General features: G+C 36.3%; 2 protein-coding genes and 1 non-coding gene across 3 annotated transcripts; 2 read left to right on the top strand and 1 right to left on the bottom strand.

The window, feature by feature from the left end:
* Window positions 1-1168: 1168 nt before the first annotated feature.
* On the bottom strand, window positions 1169-3006 carry LOC116304484 (exosome complex component RRP41). Its single transcript, XM_031714226.1, has 2 exons — window positions 2617-3006; window positions 1169-2020 (listed from the first exon to the last, which is right to left on the bottom strand). The coding sequence occupies exons 1-2, from the start codon at window positions 2989-2991 to the stop codon at window positions 1658-1660; spliced, it is 738 nt and encodes a 245-aa protein (XP_031570086.1). The 5' UTR covers window positions 2992-3006; the 3' UTR covers window positions 1169-1657.
* Window positions 3007-3116: 110 nt separating this feature from the next.
* LOC116304492 (peroxisomal carnitine O-octanoyltransferase) lies at window positions 3117-21539 on the top strand. Its single transcript, XM_031714235.2, has 19 exons — window positions 3117-3203; window positions 3909-4047; window positions 4739-4863; window positions 5938-6116; window positions 7086-7210; window positions 7774-7882; window positions 8679-8772; window positions 9427-9540; window positions 10107-10208; window positions 11131-11214; window positions 11990-12097; window positions 12705-12835; window positions 13718-13778; window positions 15570-15632; window positions 16149-16227; window positions 16453-16500; window positions 18172-18217; window positions 18670-18789; window positions 19988-21539. Exons 1-19 carry the CDS (start codon window positions 3147-3149, stop codon window positions 20109-20111), a joined length of 1908 nt encoding a protein of 635 aa, XP_031570095.2. The 5' UTR covers window positions 3117-3146; the 3' UTR covers window positions 20112-21539.
* Window positions 16779-16999, top strand: LOC116304493 (small nucleolar RNA U3). The gene has a single exon (XR_004198060.2). It is a non-coding gene; the product is annotated as a small nucleolar RNA U3 (small nucleolar RNA).
* Window positions 21540-23522: the final 1983 nt, after the last annotated feature.

Below are 23522 nucleotides of genomic sequence, written 5' to 3' on the forward strand. Positions count from 1 at the left end.
AAGGCAGACAAGAGGTGTTGCGACAATTTTTTCTATTTCTTTTGTGAAAACTTCCTTTATTTAAAGTGCTTATAAGCCTTTGCACAATATTTTCAGAATTGATTCTTTAGATAGTGGATAGTCGATTGTGAAAATATTTCGTCATTTGAATGTCGGGTTATCATTTAATATACATCACTGCACTCGTATTGGAATACAGTATTTTAAAAGCATCACCCTTTTACTTGTGACTCATTTTCAAAAAATGTCCAGCGTTCAATATTAAAAGTTGCCTTAAAATAACTCAAATCCCTTATGTTACGTCATAGTCATTAATATATTGGAAATATAAACCTTCGTATCTCAAAGACCTGACATTCAAATGACGAATTATTTTCACAACTATTCACTATTTAAAGAATCAATTCTGAAAAATGTGTAAAGGCTTATAACTTGACTTGACTAATTTTTCCAATACGTTTTCTCTTTAGGTATCAAAATGCTAAAGGAATATAAGAGAAAACCTTTTTAAAAGAGCAATACAAGTTTCATGATTTCCAAAATAACATCACATTAAAAATATGTTGGATTGATTTCCTACAATCTTCTAAAATGGCATGAATTTTTTCAAATTTAGTTAAGGCGCTAAAATACGAGACATAAAAACGTCCAACTTGCCTCATAACAATGTTGCGGTGCAAGTTCGAAAACAATGTTGCTGGTTTTGGACGTTTTTTTGTCTTGTATTTCAGCGCCATTAGTAAAAAATTTATAAAATATGGTACTAAGTAAGTGGGTAGGCAGCAGAAAAGAGAAGATAGAGGAGGAAAAGATTAGGAGTGGACAAAGAAAGAGAGAAAGGGAATTCTAAAGAGAAAGAAGTGAAAGGAAAGGAAAGGAAATCGAAAGGAAGAAAAGAGGAAGGAAAGTAATAGGTAGTAAAGGGGAAAAGGCTATGTATAGATTGGTGTTTTTGAATTTCAAGATAGTTTGAATATTTCACATTGCATGTTTGATAATTGAAGGTTTATTTCACCTTATGAAATACTTATGATAATAATTAGAACTTAGCATAATGGAGCACGAACAAGCATTTCATTATACAACCTAAAAATGGCTTCAGGGCAATTATCCATCAATAAATTCATCACGTATATATAATAATGCTAAGATAACAAATTCAAAACCATCAGCTCATTACTATAGTTTATTCTGTCATGAAAATGTATTTATTTACAATGTACAGGGAACAGACAAATAATTGGTAAGATTATACTTATCTAAATATGTATTTTATTTCATTATTTAGTTAGGATAGTATGTGTGCACTGATTGGTCAAAAACTGTGCTTTATTAGTGAACGGATGCCATCCTCACTCACAAGGTGCTGCTAGGTGTGGCCATCTTTCTTTTTGTGAAAATAAATTCAATACCAATGTTAAAAAACCCATGGTATAAAACAAATAAAACAGCTTTTTCTGTGTTCTGTTCAGTAATAAGGCACTTAGGAACTTGAGAAGTGTGAGAAGCACTCTCTGTCCTTACACTTCTTTTGTGCTTATGCTACTTCCTGCTTTTTATTATACTGAATGCAGCATGAAAAACTGTGTTTTATTTGTAAAATACAAGCTAATTGAAAAAGCTTGTTAATGCTAAATATATGTGTTAATCGTGATCACTAAGTTAGGCTAACTGACTGAGAATCCTCTTCAGCTTTCTCATGTATAGTCCTACGAAGTAATGTATAAACATCCTTGCAGCCTTTGACAGCTAGCTTAAGGACCTTTTCCATGTTATCCATGTGCAATCTTGAGTCCATTTGAAACAGGACAACTTTTTCAGACTTTGGCAGTATGGCAAGACTCAGCTGTGGTCCACCAGAGCTTTCTTCTAAATAGTTGATATCCATCAATGGGGTGTCATTAACAAAACTCACAGTACTTGCACTAACATAATCTTTCATTGGGATACCAGCATCTATCAAAGCTAAAGTTGTAGCATTTATGCAAGCAGCTTGGTTGCTTCCATCTGCTTGAAGGACCTAAAAAATAAATAAAATGAAATTTTCAGCTGGCATAGACAAATAACTGTGATATTACTAATTAGCTAGACTGAAGTGCACTTGTCCTGGGGTGTAGCGAGGTCTCGGTCATTGTGTGTGTGTGTGTGGGGGGGGGGGGGGGGGGGGGGGGGGTGGGCAATGTATCATTTTCCCACCAAATCCACAGGAATCCTGTATGAATCAATTAAATTTTGGTGCAGAGAACAAACTTTTGGTGTGGGAAGTGCCCTCCTCCCTATGCTAGCACACTTGTCTCTCACCCATCTGGGGTCTCAGGTTCGATTCCTGGACTCAGTATAACATGTGAGTAGAGTTTGCCGTGTCTTTGGCTTTATTCAAGGGTTTTTCTCCCAGTTTTCCAGTTAATTTTCCTCCCTCCACAAAAACTAACAAGCTAAATTGTAATTTGATTTTTGGATTAGCCATGCCCCAACTTTGCGTTTGCTCAACACATTTTGGAGAGAAACCCCTACCTGCTTCTCTCCGCTCTCCTTTTTCCCACTTCCTCCGTGTCAGAGCAAAGAATGTTATAACAAATGCCTAAAAAGTTGCCCAGAGGATATAGCTTTTCTCACCTGTACAAATATATCAATTTGTGACCGTGGATACAATTCAGTTATAATCGCAGCTTCAAATGTTCTACGAATAATCATAGACAACTCTGTGGACTTTCTATCCCCTCTTGGTTTTCTTTTCCTCTCTCCAGTACTGAAAGTAGCCATGCCGAATTGGCAGTTTAACAAAACTCTGTCGTGTAATGCTTTGGCCTTGCTTGTCACTTCATGTGGGCCATACACTGTGGCTAATGCCTTCGTGTTTCCCATTTCTATGTACGCCGATCCATCGGCCTGCGAAAGTACACCCACCCTGCAAACTATTTTTCTAAGTTCGTGAGGTCTTCGTCCATCTAATCGAAGACCTTCAGGAGAAAGAATTTCCAAGCCTGCCATTTTGTCTTGCACGAGGAGCAGAGCACAAAAACCAGCAGGCGTTATTAGTATCGAAAGAGAGAAACTGGTTCGGGCCGACAAAATAATCTTACCCTCCCCTCCCTACCAAAAAAAGACATGCGAGTTTATAAACAACTACTCAGAACTCGAGGCAAATGTTATATCGTGGCTTTATCTCTCTTAGACTCCGATCTGCTGAATATTTATTTAAGGTAAGGCTAAATTAATGTTGATTGTTTCTTTCGATATGCAATACCAATGTTTTTTCCCTATTTTCCCGCCTCTTTTTGGAAGTGAATCCCAACACTCGAGATTCGTCTTTTATTCATATCTTAATTTGCATTGATCAAAACATCTCTTCAAATTGCCCGATAAACCTGTACATGTAGTTCGTACAAATTTCTAGTTGTTTCATATAGTTTTCTTATTATTACCTTTCCTTCCGGGGCTATTTTCATTCATCAAGCCGTTGTAGTTTAGCTTTTAAGCTAAAAAAATCAATGTGATTCTGAGAAAATATGCAATACTATGGTTGCCTGCGGGCTAATTTAGGTCCAAAGATCACTTAAGTTGAAGCTATTATAAGACTTAGATCTCTTGAAAACGTGTTAGATTATATTGGCTTGCTAAAGAGAAGGAAAATTTCATGATCAGATGTTATTATATACGGTGATTGTACTCAAATCCTTATCATACAGGAAGGCAGAATAGGGTATGTTGACAGGCCGGTCTCTAAGAGGAGAGGGTCTCTCTCCGGCTCTCTCTCCATATGGCCTTCTGATCCTCACAAACTTACCAACTTTGATTAGCCTTAGGCGATGTACGATGTTTCATTACCACAATTTGATATGTAATTAGCCAACTCATTTTTCCATAGCTAATATTTATTCATTCATTCATTATTAATTTTTAACTAGTTTAGCTGTAAGAGATCATTAATGGGTTCTAACACACGACTATCACAAAAGGAGGAAAAGACGTTTCAATACCAGGATTCTCTTCCAAGACTTCCAGTTCCATCCCTTGAGCAAACCTGCAATAAATATCTAGAATCAGGTAATCAAAAGTTTTATAGTGAGGGACTGTTTGTTTATTATGTTGCAGGGGAGGGGTGGTTTTCATGGGATGAATATTTTTGTAACACGTACTCCCCTCTCTAAAAAGCGTGTACATCTTTACACCCCACCCTATTTTTCTTAAAAAGCTTAACCCCCCCTTTTTGTTGAAAACAAAGTTTACCTTACCTCAAATTAAGTTTTTTTTTTCAAAAATATAACTCCCCCCCATGAAAACCCCCAGCGCAAGCCTGTAGGCTGGGGGGGTTCGGGGGGTTTGGATGGACTCCCCCCCCCCCCCCCCCCCCCCCCACACTCACGGAAAAGGTCCGGTGTCCACCTGGTATTTTTATTAATAATACTGTCAAATCGCTTTATTCGTAAACGAAAAAAATAAATGTGTGTTGTACTGGTCAAATTGTCACTTAAATTTAATAGATTGTATTGCATGTACATGTTGAGTTTTCTGTGGAGCAGCAGCATGTTTTGGCGGGAAAATACATTTTAGCGGGAAATGTCCCCAAAATGAAATACCAACCCCCCCCCCCCCCATTTCTAAGGCAGCCTAAGAGCCTGCAGCCCCTCCCCCCCACCCCTGCTAGCTAGACGTAATAAACAAGCAGTCCCTAAGACAACAAGTTAATGACAAATGCAAGAAAACAGAAATTCATATTCTTATTTTCTTTTGTCAGTAAAACCATTAGTGAATGAAACAGACTACCTGCAAACAGACTTTCTCATCAACGAGTTCAAAAATGGAGTTGGAAAAGAACTACAAAAAAAGCTGCTTCAAAAAGGACAAGAACAGAGAAACTGGGTAAAACAATAGCTCCAGAAAATACCCAGTAGACTTAGCTTGAATTTAAAGTTTTTCCATTTATCAGACCATGTGTCATTCCATTGAGCATGAGTAGATTCAATCAATCAATCACTCACTCAATCAATCAATCAATCATTCAATCAATCGCAGGGAATTAAGTATGGGTGGCGTAGTGGTGAGAGTGCTAGCCTCTCACCAATGCGACCTGGATCCAAGTCCCTACGAGCTCAGTGTTGTATGTGAGTTGAGTTGTTTGTTGGTTCTCTCCTGTGCTTCGAGGATTTTCCAGATACTCCGGTTTTCCTCCCTCTGTAAAACCAACTTCTAAATTCCAATTCGATCTTGGGCTATCACCTAGCATGGTGCTGAGGGTTCTGTTCATGATTGTCCCACTCTGTGATTACAGAGAAAACTGATAGATTATTCAATCATTCAATACTTTATTTGTTAAAACAGGTGGAACTTACATATGGCTACAAATAGCTGTAAATATAGCTAAATTATAACTACATATTATATTGGCAGCCTAAGACTGATGTGGACCTTATCCATGTATTCATGTGTCTTCAAATGCACAAATGTTTAATAAAGAAAAGATTCTTAATTAAAGGATAACACATGGTCTGAATAGACCTTTTACGAGTTCCAAATTACAGCTGGGTAATAAAGAATGCACAACCTCAACAATACAAACACTTTGAAATTCCACAGACCTTATCTCTGGAACACATGAATATTCTACACAAAGTTGAGACTAACCCTTAGCAACATAGACCTTGAAACTGGAGTATTGAAAAACGTTATGCTCAAGATGAGAGGGTCAAAAATTATTATTAGTTATTATTTTGGTCATCATCAGTCATCATTATCATAACCACCACCACCATCATCATCAATGTTATCATTATCATCATTTTTTTTTAACTCCAAAGGGGGATGGCTAGCTGCCCACTCCTCCAGCTTCTGTTCTCTTGATTGGGTCCATGAGGACCTGTAGATTAATGAGCTCTTCACTGCCCATATGCATAACAAAATATAAAATGGCACACAACATCTTATCATTTTTTTCAGTTGGAGAAATGGTGGGAAGAGGAAGGATACCTGAGGCCCCGTTATCCTATTACACCTTATGTCAACATTGGAGGACCAGTGTCCTCCTTTTCAATGTGGCCACCTCTAGAAGGCACTCAAATAAAACGTTCAGCCATTCTTACTAATGGTGTTTTACATATCTGGCAGCAAATTTACAAGTAGGTATCCTATATAATAATCGTAAAAGAGGTTTAGACAAATGTGAAATACACTCTATTAATATAAAAACCTCCCATTATTATTATTATTATTATTATTATTATCATCATCATCATTATATTGGACTTTATAGCTTTATTAATTTACCAAATGAATTGATATCAGGAAAGTATGCCAGGAATAAAGTCAAGATAAGGTCAAATAGCAACCTGCAACTTGCAAAATACAACTTAAGGAGGCTGGAAAGTGTTTTATGCTTTTACATGCACTCACAATTATGAAGTAAAAAATTAATATGGCTATAATATGACAGCAAGTAAACCCGGAAAGCCAAAGACCATTTGAAAAAAATGACGTCAGACATAATTATGACAACATCAGAACCCTCATTATGCCATCAAAAATGTTTGTTTAAAAACTCATAACTCAGGAACCAAACAGTGAAATTTTTTTAAAAATGGAATATTTAAACTTTGTATTGTTATCTTCTTTTTGACGAAAACATTCTGTAAGAGGGAATTCATAAAAATCAACAAATTTTTTTTGGAATTACAGTTCTCTCTTACAGAATTTTTAAAAATCTTTCCTTAAGTTTTCGAAAACATAAACCAAAGCCATATGCAAAATTTGAAGAAATTTTGCAGCAGAGTTTTGTATTTTTTTTTTCAAATTAGAATATCAAAAATTTTGAGGACAAAACTTTCCTTTTGCAAGTTTGATGTCTTCAGACCTAGAGTGTGCGCACTCTCAAGAAAAACAGTTTCGAGCCTCCATAAATTTACTGGCTATTCGCAGAAAATTAACCAGAATTTGGTACTATTGGTTGCATTTTTTTGCAAGTTCACCTAATTATTCCTTAGTTAGACTTTTTCCTGAATGTACATTTCTGTTATCAATAGACAACTTGCACTAAGAGGTCACATGATCAAATCCTCTATTGTGTAAATTAATTAATTGATCTTTTTCAGAGAAGAAATGCAGGTACAAAAGATGAGTAACAAGCCTCTGTGCATGAATCAATATGCAAGAGTGTTTGCTGGATGTCGTGTCCCAGGAAAAGAAGTTGATAAGCTAAAGATCCTTTTTAAACCAGGTAATTTAAATCTGTATACATTCATTTTGTGAACCTGAATGTAATTTAGGCAAAGTTTAAATCGAGTCCAACCAGTCAGCGGTTTCGCCTAGCGACAGTGTGGGAGAGCCCATCATGGTTCAGGGGTATTGGCAGGGTTTGCAGTGTGGCAGCTTTGTCGTTGTGTTATCGTTTGGCCAAAGCGCTCATGGAAAGATTTCTCCCTCCCACATACCTCTCAGAAATTTGAAGGAGTAAGTAAAGGACATGGTAAGTATCTCCACCATAGTAGGTGTGACGGGTGCCAATGGGCATTGGACTGTGGCCCGGTTGCCATGGTCACCCTGCGATTGGGCTAGCTAGGCCGGGCATGAACACCCCTTGACCCTGGCACTCAACTCAAACTTGTCAATACAATGAGTTTTAACTGATCACCAACATCAGGAGGTAGCCTGGGTACTCGAGGAAAAAGAAATATAATAATTACAGGTCAAATCTGTGAGTTAGCTATATACTCTAACTTGTGATGATGTTCAGCCAGTTTGTTAAGGCATTACGTTAAGTTACATTTCAATTTTGTACAGCTCCAGCCTCCTCTCCTCGACATATAGTAGTTCAAATAAATAGCCGGCTGTTTAGCTGCACAGTTTTAGAAGAAAATTACGAACCCTTTACAGCACCAGAAATTGAAAGGTCAGAAGAAAAACATTGAATTATCAAATATTTATAATAATTATAAAAATAAATGATTCCAATTGTCCACTTCCGAGATATGCTTCACTTGTCGCACACAAAGGCTTCAGTATGAGGCTACGTGCTAAATGCTCATTATAAAATAACTGTTATGAATGTTGCGTTCTGATTGGTTTGGAGCGAGTGCTTTATGAGAGCACATTGCACGTGCGCGCACTTCCCGTTGTGTCATTTCTATCTACTATTGTAATTTGTATTTTATAAAAGAAATAAAAAACTTGCTTGCTGTGCTGTGTGTAATCATAAAGTACTTGGGGGTTGGCAGAACACTCGAGAAGTGTCGAGAAGCACTCCACTACACGTCATGCTTCTCCTAACACTTCTCTTATGTTGTGCCAACCCCCGCATGCTTTATGACAGCACACAGCACGTGCGAGCATTTTCTATTTCTTCAGTCATTCATGACTGCAGGTGGTAAGAATTAATTTAATTTAGCACGTAGCCTCATACTGAAACCTTTGTGCGTGACAAGCGCAACATATCTCGGAGGTGGGCTATTGCAAGGATATTAACATTTTTCAAATAATTCCATATTCCAAATTCAATGTCTCGATGGGATGTGGTGGACTTGTGGGCATATGCACTATACATTTTCTCAATTCCTTGCGTCCTCGACTTGAACTTGTTTCATCGTCGCTGAAGCAAATGCAGGAAAGGGTTATCATGGTGCTCCTACTCCAACAACTTTTCTACAATAACACAGGAAACCCATAACACTAAAATATCCACTTCACAGGAGCCTCCAAGAAATCGTCAAAATTGCATCGTCTAAGTCTCCAGGACCAGCAGTTGGAGTTCTTACAGCTGGAGAGAGACACACTTGGTATGAAGTAAGTATATTTTTGAGAAAATATCTATTCTGGCCACCCTTGTTGCTAGGGAGGTTTAATATTAGAACACGCCCCAATTGGAAACTCCATCAAAATCTAATGAAGTAAAAGAGTAAGAAGTTAAGTTACATGCTGCACCTTTTTCTAAGAGACAGCACCCACCCCCTTGAAATCATCATGGATCTACCAGTGGAAGGGCCATCATGATCATTGGATTTGTATAGGTAGCATGGAAAGCATATGCTGCTAACAAGTTGTTTTTCACTTCTGTGAGTCCAAAGGTTTAGGTCACTGGTTTGAGTCATGCGGACGCCAATGTGAATTGAGTTTATTTGATGTGTTGCTCTCTCCTATGCTACGAGGGTTTTCTCTGGGTTCTCCTGTTTCCTCCCTCCATAAAGATCAAAATTTGAGTTGAGCGTTGTGTGCATAGAATATTAAATGTAGTGGTAGTGCGTGTGAGTGAAAAGTGTCTCCAATTAGTGTGAAAGACATGACTAGATGCCTAAATAAATGAAATTTAATGACTCTCTATGCAAGGTACCGAATGGATGTAATGAATGAAAGATTAATTATTATTCTTCATTATTGATCAATGTTTTAAACAGACTCTTAATTTAGACTGGAAATGTGTTCTTTTGTTTCTCTCTCCAGCTGAGAGAGCATCTGAAAAGCCTAAGTCCACGTAATGTTAACTACCTCAACGAAATAGAGACTGCACTTTTTATCTTGGTATTGGAAGAACATGATGCACGACAAGAAACTGAGGTGAGTCATCAGGATGGTATTATGCGTTCCATCCTTCCTTCTATCCATCCATCCATCCATCCTTCTATCCATCCATCCATCCATCCATCTACCATATGTCCATCCATCCTTCCATCCACCCATCTATCCATTCCATCCATCCTCCATCCTTCCATTCATCCATCTGTCCATCCATCCATCCGTCCATCCATCCATCCATCCGTCCATCCATCCATCCATCCATCCATCCCTCCAAAAATATAGATATTTTTATTTCTTTGTAATACACATTAATATTTACAAGAAAAAATAATAATTTTAACAATTTATAATCAACTAATAATAGTTTCACATCAAACGAAAATAGTACCAGTAAGCTAGAGTAACTTTTTTTTTGAGCCAGATTACAAATGGACAAAGCTAGTTCATGAAATAGAAAATTGAAGAATGAGAATTCATCCATTCCTTTATTTTTTCATTTCTCCTTTCATTTTTTGACTCAACATTTTACAGATCTCAATTTATTATTATTATAATAATCAAAAGTAATTTAACATTTTAAATTTCACTTATGTATTGAATTCTAGATATCGCAGCATTCAATAGCTGGAGACTGCAAAAACCGTTGGTTTGACAAGTTTTTTTCAATTCTTGCTTTCAAAGCTGGACTATTTGCCACACACTGTGATGTATGTTTATTTAAATGATTTAAAAACATTGTTTCACTTTTTAAAAGACAATTTCAAGCAGTTTTCATATGACTGTGAAAAGCTCTCTATACATTTGCAGTCGTGACATGGCAAGGCATAAGATTCAGACCAATAACATTGCTCAATAATTTACTCTTCATCCAATCAAAACCTAAAACAAGGCAAGAACTTGGCCCTGACCTGATTATGCCAAAGTCACAGCACTGCATAAATATGCCAGATCAATTACATTGCTAAAGCAAAAAATGAACCAATCTAAATTCTAGAAAACATTGTGGTTGCAGCTTAGGCCATGTCTATGACACCTAGCTTTTCACAGTTATACAAGAACTGCTCACTCTGAAGTTCATGTTATACAAAAATGCTACCATGGTAAAATGAAAGAACAGCGCCTTAGATTTCCCTGTTAATGGAATGTCATCTCTAGCTGTTCAATACATGAGCATGTCATTATTCTTCCAAAATCACACAGCCGTTCCAACAGTCAAAATGTCATTAACTCACCAACACTCGTTAACCTGATCAACAGGCCTTACAGCTGTGTGATTGACAAGCAGTAGACTGTTGGCGTGCCGTCAAAAGCCAAACAGTCTACTGTCAAACAGTTGGTTACCATGGTCAACAGAACTAGTCTGCTGTTTTCATATTTTACCCATTACCACTACACTAACTTTGCACACACAATACTCAATTCGTGTGATGTATTGATTTTTATGGAGGGAAGAAGATCGGGGAACCCAGAGAAAACCCCTCTTGACAATGCAGAGAACAACACATCAAACAAAGTTCATTTCATATGTGGCTCAGTCAAAACCCAGGCATGAACTGCACACCATCCAGTAAGAGATATGTTTATGCCGCTTATAAATCATATGATATTGATTTTAATCTTTTTAATTAGCATTGTCCATTTGAAGGAGTTGTCGATGCTGATGTTGTCGAGCAAGCGCTTGCTTTGATTCAGAGAAACAATGAAGAATGGAAGGTACAATTATGTGACATAGTATTTTTTGCTCCTAATTTGAAGAATAATCAATATCTACTTGTTTAATAATACCTGTTTAAACAGGTTTTAAAATGTACATTATTTTATAAACCTTCATCCAGTTATCTGACTGAGCTGGTTTACAAGAGCATTGGTCTCTTTTTGCTGCCCCCTATGTAATGTTTGTAATGTCACATAATTTGCAAATGGTTAGACCTTCAAGCCTTCTTGAATAAGGACCTAAAGCCGCAGGCTCTGTCTCCCAACCATTTCTTAACCAGCTGTAAATGGGGGACATAAAAGAACCTCTGGTGTTTATCATTAAGCATTTGGGCTTTCACCTAGTTTGGAGCCTAGCTCTGTTGTGATTGTCCCACGCTGTGATACAACAGCAAAAGCTTTGTAGATTTGTTTTAAAGATTATTATTGTTTTTTGTTTCTTTTTTGTTTTTGTTTTCAATTGAATTCATTAGTGATACATAAATACATTAGAATAGCTAAGTAAGCTCATTATTTCTAAGCATATATTATTGCTGTATTTAGTATATAGGCTGCTATACTTTAGCGACTTGCAGCCCATAAAGTCATCTAGTACTTGATATCATAGATTTAAGCACATTGCCAATGTAAAATGCACTATATTTTAAGAACTCCCATTATATTTAGTTTGATATATTTCGTAAGAAACAATGCAACAATTTGCTAGCTGAGTCATGTCATGTTTCATTGATTGGAACTTCTTTTTGGATTACTCATATTTGATCATTATTTTCAGGGAAGAAAGGAGATAAAAAATTCCATTCCACCTTATGAACTCGATTTTGTTATTGATAATCAAATCGCCAAAGGAATTGAAGTGGCAGCAACAATGTATCAATCAGCTGTAAGTTATGCAGATTTGTATTTAAATAATATTAAACCGCCACCCAGTTTAAGAGCGTCTGTCTATTGTGTGTGAAGTGTTGGTTCAAGCCTTAGCTGGACCAACACTCCGGGTCTTTAAAAATAACTGAGGAGAAAGTGCTAGTTCGTAATTTACATCTGCAAATGGTTAGACATTCAGGTAGCACAAATGACCATGTTAATGGCGGTCCCAAGAGACATTTAAGAGAACCTCAAGTTTATCAGTTGAATTTTACTGTCAAGTGTCATCCTCTATAAACAAAGTTGATTAATTAAAATGCTGATCTATACCAGTACTATGTTAAAAGTATTGCATACAAGTAGTTCCAGAAAATCCCCGGAAAATTCCAATTTTCTTACCCATACAAACTCTGTAATTTTTTTTTTTCACAATTCAATGTTAAATTGGCACTTAACTGCTCTAAATGTTATATATTTGGTGCCATGAAAGATTTGTCTTGTAATATAGATGCATTCAGAGTGAAAAGTGCAACCAGGACCAGATCTGATTTTTATGGACTAGAAATTCGATGACTGCAATTTATTCTAATTGATTCTCTTATTTCTTACATTTTTTTCTTTTGCAGGCGGATAATTTAGAAGTATTGAGCCACCATTTTGATGAATTTGGTAAAAATGTCCCTAAGAGCCTAGGAATACATCCAGATACATTTTGTCAAATGGCCATTCAACTAACCCATTATCGTATTCACAAAAAGTGAGTTGATAATAAAGTAGGGATAAAACATTACCACTGTTTTGGAGTCTATTTATAAATTTTTATCGATACCCTGAAACAACTTCTGGGCTGATCTCCTGATCTAAGGCAGGGCAATGCTAACTCAGATCGAACCCTGAAACAACTTCTGGGATCTAAGTCAGCTAGGGCACAGCTAACTCACAGATCAAACCCTGAAACGACCTCTGGGCTGATCTAAGTCAGGTCATGACTAACTCATAGATCCAACCCTGGAACAACCTCTGGGATGATCTAAGTCAGGTCATGGCTAACTCACAGATCAAACCCTGGAACAACCTCTGGGCTGATCAAAGTCAGGGCACGGCTAACTCACAAATCAAATTCTGAAACGACCTCTGGGTTGATCAAAGTCAGGGCACGGAATTAGACAGATCAAATTGAAATTTAGCTTGTTGGGTTTTGCAGAGGAAGGAAAATATATATTTAGTGGAATATTAGTCAGTGCAGCTGAGTTTTGTAAACCACTCATCACCCCTATATATTAAGTAAAACACCCCACTCTTCTTAACAGAGGCCATAATTTAACCTAATATTGAAAACAGTAATGATAAAAGGGTAAATTTTACAACTTGAAAAGATGAAAAAACTGACTTTTCAGACGCTAGTTACTGTTTCATTAGAAACACCGACGCAGCTCACACTAGTTTTTAGCTAGTTATCTCTTTTTATATTGAAAACAAATAATTTGAATGGTGTATGCTAGAGTGTACTTAGGGCTGGGACCAACCTCACAGTGAAAAACAGAGTTGTGTTAATAAAATGCAAAACAAAATCCTTTATCTGAATGAGGAGGTGGGCTTATCTTCAGTTTAATCCTTTTATCTTTGCTTTCATTTATAGACCAGCTCCAACATATGAGACAGCACAGACCCGCCAGTTTTATCATGGAAGGACAGATACGGTATTAGAGTAGTGGCATTGGGTTTTACCCCCACCAATTTTGGTGTTGATCAACCTGCCAGTTAGCACCCTGGTTTTGTCCACCAAAAGCGTCAATCAATGCTTTTTACATGAGATATGCATAATAGGTGTTCTTAATACTCCATTTTACATTTCTGTTCAGTGACCACAAATAATTCCAAGCCCAGGTTGGAGTTGTGACTCATGATAAAAAGTATAGTTTTGCAATTATTGTGAGGAAACTCAGGCCTTGACTTGGAACTATTATTCGTAGTCACTGAAGGGAACTCTTGAATGCAACTCTTGCAAATTACTTTCAAAATTTATCCCCTAGAGCCCCATACCTCCTGTCTTTGTTATTTCTTATTCATTAGTTTCTTTCATCTTGTAAGTATAATGCTCAAAATAGACCTGTTCATACAACCTTCTCATAATGGCTGATGAACGCACGGAAACGAGGTCACCCAGTCATTTTGCAAGGTTGAGCCAAGCTGCTCATTCAAAATAAAGGCTGTTAGCGCTAATTCAGATCAAAACAAAGGTCATTTTTTTATACTTTTACTTTTTTAAAGTCATTTCATGTAATTTTATATCTTTTATAAGCCTTTTCATAGTTTTGCGCATGCAATTTTATCCAGAATTTCTCACCTTCTTTTGTTTAATTAAGAACAAAAGAAGGTTTAAACAAGGTGAAGAAAGAAGGTGAGAAATTCGGGATAAAATCGCATGTGCAGTGGAATCGATTCTTAAACTATGAAAAGGCTTATTGTGAAATAATGACTGGGTGACCTCGTTTTCATGCACTTGTCAGCCATTACGAGAAAGGTGTATTAATTATTTTATTATTCAAGTATTATCATAGAAGAACAGATACGTTATGTACTGTTTAATAAACGAGCAGGAGTGTTTTATCGGGTATAAAACATGAGGCGTAGCCGAGTGGTTTTAGACCCGATAGAACACGATCTGTGAGATTATTAAACGGCTTAAAAACTCCTGATGTATGTTCTCATACTATACCTAATTCTTTACGAAATGAACCAAGTTTGATAGAGAAAATCCAAGTTAAAGTTTATGCAAATGAAGACGAATCTATATCAGATTTAGAAAACTCATAAATAATTCATGAAGAAAACACAATAGAAATCATGACCATGAAGGTGATTTTATATCTGATAAAGATTCGTCTTCATTTGCATAAACTTTAACTTGGATTTTCTCTATCAAACTTGGTTCATTTCGTAAAAAAATCGGTACACAATGAGAACAAACATCATAAGTTTTCTAAGCCGTTCAATAATCTCGCAGATTGTGTTTTATCGGGTCTAAAACCACTCGGCTGCGCCTCGCGTTTTATACCCGATAAAACACTCCTGCTCGTTTATTAAACATTACATAAAACCTCCTTCATGGTCATGATTTCTATTGTTTCCTTCATGAATTATTAATGAGTTTTTTGATATAGTAGAATGCAATTTTAACAATATATCAGTGAAATAGCACAAAAATTAAAAAGCATGTTTCAATCTTTCAATTTATTCCTTTGCTATTCTTGGAATAGCATTTAGGCTCCCCTCTATTAGAGTGAGCTAAGACTTTACAAGATTGTAAAAGGTTCTTGTAAAATATGCTTTTCTGACCTTAGTTTTATTGTTTGTATATTGATCGTTCCAGGTCTGAAGTGGTTGTTGAATCAATTAATAGTATTTCACTGATATATGGTTTGCACTATAGTAATGTTGATTCCAACCCAATTAATGGAACGTTTTGAACTTAATTGTTATTTTTATAGGTTCGTTCTTGCACAGAAGAAGCACTTAACTGGTGCAAAGCAATGGTTGACCCAAAGAAAGATGTAAGTGTTATATGTTATACCCATCTATTTTGACATTCTTCCTTCCATTCATTCATGACATTCCCCCTAAGATCAATTCACCTATCCAACCATCCATCCACCCTTCCCTCTATTCCATCACTCCATCACTCCATCAATTTCACAAAATTCACTAAATAAATTCTTTAATAAGTTAAAATGTTAGTATAATGTTAAAAATATTTTGCATCTTTTAGCATTAAATATTTTATTTATTTTGTTTTATTTTGTTTTATTTTATTTTGTTTTATTTTATTTTATTTCATTTTATTTTATTTTATTTTATGTTATCTTATTTTATTTTATTTCATTTTATTTATTTATATTTTTTTTCATAATTTAAAATGTGTGAGTAATGCATAAGGAATATGAATTCTCAATCTAAGATAAAATTTGTGTTAATTTTTTCATTATTTATTTTTGTATAAATATTCTTTCTTTTTTTTTTAATCTCCAATCTTTGATGTCTCATTAAGAATGTTGTGTTGTTTACTCTAGATCAATTTTAAGGCACAGCTTCTCCATAAAGCTTGTTTAAAACATGGTCAACTCATGATGGAAGGTATTAATGGCCAAGGTAGGTGTAACACCAATTTACAAACTCTGTAATTTTGTTCTTTCTCTGGCCCCCACCCCCCACCTCTCAGAATTTCCAAATTCCTCTGTGGGGGGAGGGGTATGGATAATTTCTGGAACTACACAATATCAATAATAAAATCCTTTGAATTGAAGCTATCCAGTTATTGAGGCATTTATTGATGGCTTTTGAATATCTTTTATATTTATTTCTAATATATTTCAGCCATAGACCGTCATCTACTTGGTCTTAGCATGATAGCCAAAGAAGAAGGTTTGTTTGTCTGTTTTGGTTTGGTAAATAATAAAAAGGTCTCCAAAATTTATCCCTATTTTTGTAGAAACAGTAATATAACCTGCCTTATTAAAGAAATCATAGTTTTGTGAATAAAATATTTAATGAAACGAACTTATAATCGAAGAAAACTGGCCTCATTTGTTACATGACGTCAGTTCTGTGTGAAAGCAGTGCGCATGCGTACATTTCTTGTGATCCCACATTAGTTTACGCATTGAAATGATAGTATTGATTTTCGCTAGTAATTTCTAGCTAAGACCGTACTTACTAGGATCATTTCTATAGTACGTGTCCCGTCTTTGTTTCCCAACAAAGGCAACCACTTCAACCACGATGACGAGTCATAGTGTTTCCTTCTGAGCGCGAAGCAAGTCAAGGGCATTGCCTTCATTGGCAAGTCGCCACTGGCACTTGATGAACGTTCCTCTCCTTTGCTTAGCGAAGGAATGGAGGAAGGGAACGCATTCAGAGTGGTTGAGGAATTTTTTTATTAAAAATAAATGTTAAAGGAATTACTAAAGAAATTTAGTTTGAGAAAGGTAAGAGAAAAGGAAATTCATGTAGCTAAATAACTTGAACACCGTGTTCAAGTTATTCACAAGTTAGTATGGAAATTATTTATCATTTGTCTAAAAGAAACTAAGGAAAATTCAGAGTCCCGAGTCTTCGTAGTAAACGAAGTCGTTTATTAGTATTACAATCGCTCAAGGAATAAAGTCGAAAGGAACCTTTCAGATTATTACCTAAAAGGCTTTTGAGATTAAAATTCGTTAGAGGGTAGGTTTTATACACTTTCTTCGTTGACAATCTCAGGAAACCTTAAACATTCGAGGTATTATTCGGAAAGATACCACGCTTGAGAAAGAACGAAAGCGAAAAGTCATTCTTGATCGGTATTGCGTGACGCAGACTATCAAACACGCGGCATAAATTATTGGTGTCATGCTCGAACACAGGTAGCCCAAACTTTGTTTGTGACAGCCTTGTACATAAAATGTATGGGGATTTCTAAGTTTTGATTTTCTCAAGATCATCTTTTTTTAAAAAAAAAAAACAACAGAACTTCTAAGGTGTCTTGATGTGTGTCAAAAAGCGCCAAAAACTAGACTTTCGTATGAGTTTTGATCCCAATTTTCGTTTTGGGTTAACACTCAAAACCTTTTTAAAACAGTTAGAAACTGATGTACTATGATAAAATGCCTGTTTGAAGCGGTATTTTCAATTGTGCAAAGATGTTTAGTTGCATTTATATTAGAATGTTGCTTTGTCAGGCTTTTTTATAGAAAATGTATGGGGAAAAAGCAAGTGAAGGCCTAAACCTTATTTTCGAATAAAATTTTTGCTTTGGGTTAACACTTTGATTCCACTTTCATCGGTCATCTCCACTCTCAAACAAGTTAAACTTTCTGAATAAGATTTTAGCCTTGTACAACAGCCTTTCTTCAAGAAAATAGTTTTTGGCGCACACTGCTTGAATACGAAAAGAATTCTCTCTTAAAATAAAAGCTTATGCGAAAAGCATACGATGAGCTTCCTTTAGGTTTCGTTGAATAAATATATCGCTCACAAATCTTATACCTGAAAAAATATCAAATATTTGGATGGAGTTATCGAGAGCATTTTGATAGGTTTTTTCTTATTTTTTAGGTATACCAACTCCTCAAATATACTTAGATAAGTCTTGGACAAAAAGGTACGTTATTGTGTTCCTTCATTTGTCTACCCATTTTCGTTTATTTATTTTCCAGCATAGTGTTGATAGTGGAAATTACTTTCTGTTTACGAGTGGCATAATTTTTACTGTGTGTGGTTTATTTTATTTTATTTTTTTCGTTCATTCCTTCATCATTTAACCATCCATCCATCGATTCATCCATTCGTTCGTACGTTCATTCATTCGTTTGTTCGTTCATCCATCCATCCATTCATCCATTTACTTGTACTCTTTGAACTATTTATATTATATTTTTATATAATTTTATACGTTAGAGTTACGGCCTCTAGGTAGACCAACTCAGAATTGTCATGTATTTTCTAATCGATAGAGTTACCATGTTTTACCATGTATTCATTTTTCCATCTATTTATCCATCTATCTATCCATCCATTTATTCAATCATTCATCCATTCCTTGTTCTGTTACAGTGGCGGTAGTGGTAATTACACCCTGTCTACAAGTTGCGTTGGTTTTACGGAGATTTATGGCTCATGCGCTCCGATGGTGGCGGACGGATACGGGATTTTTTACAGCATAGAAGAACACAGGTATTGACGGCTTGATGTTGCTTGCTTAAGTTTTCCTTTTTTTTTTTCATTGTATTTTATTTTTTCTAATTTAATTTTGCAAGTTTTTATTTTTTTATATTTTCTTTATTTATTTCTTTCTTTCTTTCTTTCTTAATAAATATATTTGTTTCTTTCTTTCTTTCTTTCTTAGTTTATTTATTTACTTATTAATTAATTTACTTATCAATTAATTAATTTCTTTATTTCTTTATTTTTTATTGTTTGATTCATTTATATATATATATATATATTTATTTATTTATATTTATTAATATAAATTTTACTTTTTTCTTCCTTCCTTCCTTTCTTTTTTCATTAATAAATATATGGATTCTGTATTTATTTATTTATTCATTTATTTATTTACTTATTTATTTACTTACTTATTTATTCATTTATTTACTTATTCATTTATTCATTTATTTATTTATATTTTTACGTTCGCATAAACAGTCTACTCTAATATTTAAATTAGAGAATAGTCTTACTAGGATTGTAGATGAACAGACCAGGGAGGAGGGATAGACAACAACAAAAAATAGAACATGAAAAAACACAGCTCGAATAGACCGTTTTCTCAAGGTTGCATGCGCATCCTTGTGAGAAACTTGACGGACCACGATACCAGAACACCAGTATTATCATGCATTGCTATGAACTTTTTTTCGATAAGAATTCATAAAATCGATTATTCTCCTCTTTAAATATAAAACTGTCTTCTCAATTTGCTGGATTTGCGTTTTTCAGCTTTGTGGCCCGTCAAGTTGGATGCACACGCAACCTTGAGACAACGGTCTATTGGGATTTAGCTTGTTAGGTTTTGCATAGGGTGAAAAAACGGAGAACCTGGAGAAAAACCCTTAAATCAAGGGAGAGACCCAACAAACTCTACTCACATGTGATGCTGAGTACAGGAATAGAACCCGACATCCCTGAGACTCTCCTCGCGTAATATAAAAATCAACATGTGAGTTGAGCGTTGTGTGCATAGAATATTGAATGTTAGTGATAATGCGTGTGAGCGAAAAGTGTCCCAATTAGTGCGAAAGCGCTAGGACGACTAGACAATTAGATAAAGTGATTTATTTATTTTTATTTTATTTTATTATTATACTAAATTGAGGTGAATCGCTTTTTTTTTTTTTTTTTTTTTTTTTTTTTTTTTTTTTTTTTAAAGGTTCAACATTTCGTTTACGAGATGGAGGAATTCTCAGGTGACTGATGTCCATCGCTTTCGTGATGAATTCTGGAAAAGTTTGTGTGACATGCGTGACATCTTACAGGCCGTTTCCAAACTCTGACTCCACATGCATGTCAAGGCGTGACACACTGATCATTTCATTTCATTCATCGTATTCGTATATCCAATAATAATCGCACTATTATTTAGCTTAAACAACCTCTGGGCTGATCAATGTCAGGGCGCGGCTAACTCACAGATCGAACCCTGAAACAACCTCTGGGCTGATCAATGTCAGGGCGCGGCTAACTCACAGTTCAAACCCTGAAACAACCTCTGGGCTGATCAATAGAGAGTTTAAGATTCTCGTTTACGGTAGCCTGCAAAGCAGGCGTTCTTGTGCATTTTTCGTCGAAACAGGAATCCCAAAACGCCGAATCTTCCTCACACCCATCACAAGGACGCCTGCTCTGCAGGCTACGTTTACGGCAAACGTGAAACGTCAGTTGACCATTAAAAAATTCTTTAAAATTAGTGAAAAGGAATCGCAAAAATCTCCAAGTAGTAGATAAATAAAAGAATACTTGTCTTTGTCGAGAAGGTTTGCAAAAGGTAAAGTGAAATGTAGGGAAACGATGAAAGCGTGATCACGTTTGCCGTTCGCGGGAAGGAAAATCGGGAATGTTTTAATCTGCCTAATGTCAGGTCACGGCTAACTCTCGGATTATTGAATTTAAATCTTAGTTGAGTGGTTAGGTTTTGCGGGGGGAGGAAAACTGGAGAAACCAGAGAGAAACCCTCAAATCACGGGAGAGACCTAACAAACTCTACTTGCATATAATACTAAGTCCAGGTATCGACCGTGAGACCCTAGAGGTGAGAGGGGGGAGGGGGGTGCACTACTGCTACACCGCCCTTAAATTCTTTCAACCACCAGCCACAGAAAGTCAATGATTTACGTCAGTGCTGCAGATGTCTTCTGATCAATCTATTCACGCCTAAGATCGGATTTTCAAAAATTTCCCCGAGACTAGCCCAGCCATTGATCCCTTCCAGAGGAGTATACACTATTATCTGGATCACTTCAAAGAGATCACTCAAGCCGCATGTGTCAAGTCTTGGGCTTTTCCAGACGTGGAATCCTTGATTTTCTTTAATGTTCTATTGTAGGTAATTTCGGTACAAGGATTCCGGATTCTTAATTAAACTTCCATCTTGGAGGAAAACCTACTGTTGTCATAGGCATCCACTTTCGTCTTTTTCGATCAGAAAAAGCAGGCCATACACTGCCATGCAATAATAGCCACGAGCCACTTTTCATCCATAAATTTTAAAATCGTACGATATTTTATAGTAAACATTACATTCAGTAAAATTATAGATTAGAATGACGTAAAAAAAAACTCGAAAGTTTGAGTTAGAAATATTAATAGTGATAATTTTTTAATGTGGCTAGTCTGTACTCTGTAACTTTGATTGCAAATAACTTCACTGGAATGCTATGTATAGAAATAAGACTTTCCAAAAATACCTATTTCTACTTACTCTTTCTAATGTTGGTGTTTTATTTTTAAAGATTAGTTTTTATTTCGTAAAGTAAATGGCGGACGTTATGAAGATATGAACGGTGAACTGGTCAAACTGCTCTCATGCAATTCTTAAGGGGCCCATCCATCTCCTCGGCGTCAATATATAATCTGTCTTAATAATGAGCAGAAAGAGAAACAACCACGGAAACATTACTCGTTACATTCTGGAAAACGTCTTAAAATCAGGGACCGTAAGCTCTCTACAGTTTTAGGTCCAGAGTTTGTCGAGTAGTTTCTGCTTTGAGTCAATGTTCGTCACGTCCTCGTGTTTCAGTCGTTGACATACCACGTGACATGTATACCTGCAGCAAATCCCTTGTTGACAGCAAAGGTTGGTTGATAGCACCCTTAAGGATTAACATCTGCTTGACTTAGCCCTATAAACAAGCACTCGCTTCCGTTGTGATTTCAGATCACATAATTCTCCAGCACGTTTTTCGTCGTATTTCATGTGGTATGTCGTGGTATGTTTAAGTGCTCAACCACAGGCACTCCAAACAATAGTCAGGTCAGCTCAAAATGTTTCTACGATGGAGGGGTCACAGCTTGGAAAACAAACGCCTTTTCGCTCCCCGACTTCTGCCCCCGCGAAAGCAACGTATGAGCAAGGCAAGCATGGAAGTCACAATCGAACAAGGCCTAGTTCATACCCCAGGAAGCCCAACATTCTTGTAAATTCTGTTGTTTAATCGCTAGAGTGCAAACAATAGTGACCACAGTAAATCCGTGAAACTTTAGGAATACTAAATGGCACAATTTCAAGCAAATTCCATTGTTTTCTATTGTTTAATTAGAACTCTTTTGTACTACTTAGTAATTAGTGTTTCACGGATTAATTGTTTGCACTCTAGTATTTTTTAGAAAGGTTTTCTTATGAGTGAGAAAATCTACCTCATCATAGCCGCAATTAATGTATAAAGAATAGAAAGCCATTTCAAGGTAACGGCATGTACCGTGTACGTGCTATAAGTCTGTTCCATCTGTTTTCCACTCGTATTTTATTTTCATTACCGTAGTACACGAAAGTACCTTGCTTGGGCATCCTGTGGTTTTACTTGAACATATTACACATCAAGATACACTGTAAGCGTACAATATACATTTAATACGTTCATACTCAATCATTACATTGGGGTTTTAGATTAGGTGTTTTGACCCTTGGGCTCCCGCAACGTCAGTAAACGGAGATCAGTAAATATCATTTATCCCCGGTGTCTTGCCAAATATTTCAAATAACTCGATAAAACTACGCGCATGAAGGTCCTCACTTCCTGTGTCAGATCACGTTTACTGTATGACATTCAAGTATGTCACCTGTCCGCCTCAGAACTAGTTCAAGGAAGATGGTATTGGGAGGCTATGCAAGGAAAAATGCTCCTCGTAACGAGCAAAAAAAGGGTGTCGACCCAACTACCTTGGCGGCAGGACAGCTGGATTGGGGATATAAAATATCAAATGAGCGACTACGGGAAATAACAAAATCCAGTTCCATCCAGGATTAATACCATGTCCAGCATCTTAAATACATGGCCCATGTTTGTCGCATGGAGAATAACGCCCTCCAGAAACAGGTCCTTTTCGATAAAAGGACCACCTCAAGAGTTTGGAAGCGAGTTGAGGATCTCCTCCAGATAGATCCAATGCAAGCCAGAAAAATGATGATGGACAAAACCAAGTTCAAACATCTGCTCAGAGGACGTTTCCCGGAGCAGTTGTGCCCTAAGGCCAAGGACGGGCCGAGAGGGAAAACCTGATGATGATGATTCGTATAGGAAATCGCACGATCTCGGGTACAATTAGGAATTTATAGGTACGAGTGGACTGGGTGATGCTATTAAAGTTTTCAAAATTGGACGAGCCTTTAGACGAGTTCAATCTGAGAACTTTCAAAACATCACGAGTATCTACAAATTCAGAATTGTACGAGAAGATTGTGCGATTTG

This window comes from Actinia tenebrosa, unplaced genomic scaffold (genome assembly GCF_029948245.1).
Source record: "Actinia tenebrosa isolate PJP-AT-01 unplaced genomic scaffold, QUT_ActTen_1.0 PGA_scaffold4__44_contigs__length_22323623, whole genome shotgun sequence".
In the NCBI taxonomy this organism is placed as follows: Eukaryota; Metazoa; Cnidaria; class Anthozoa; order Actiniaria; family Actiniidae; genus Actinia; species Actinia tenebrosa.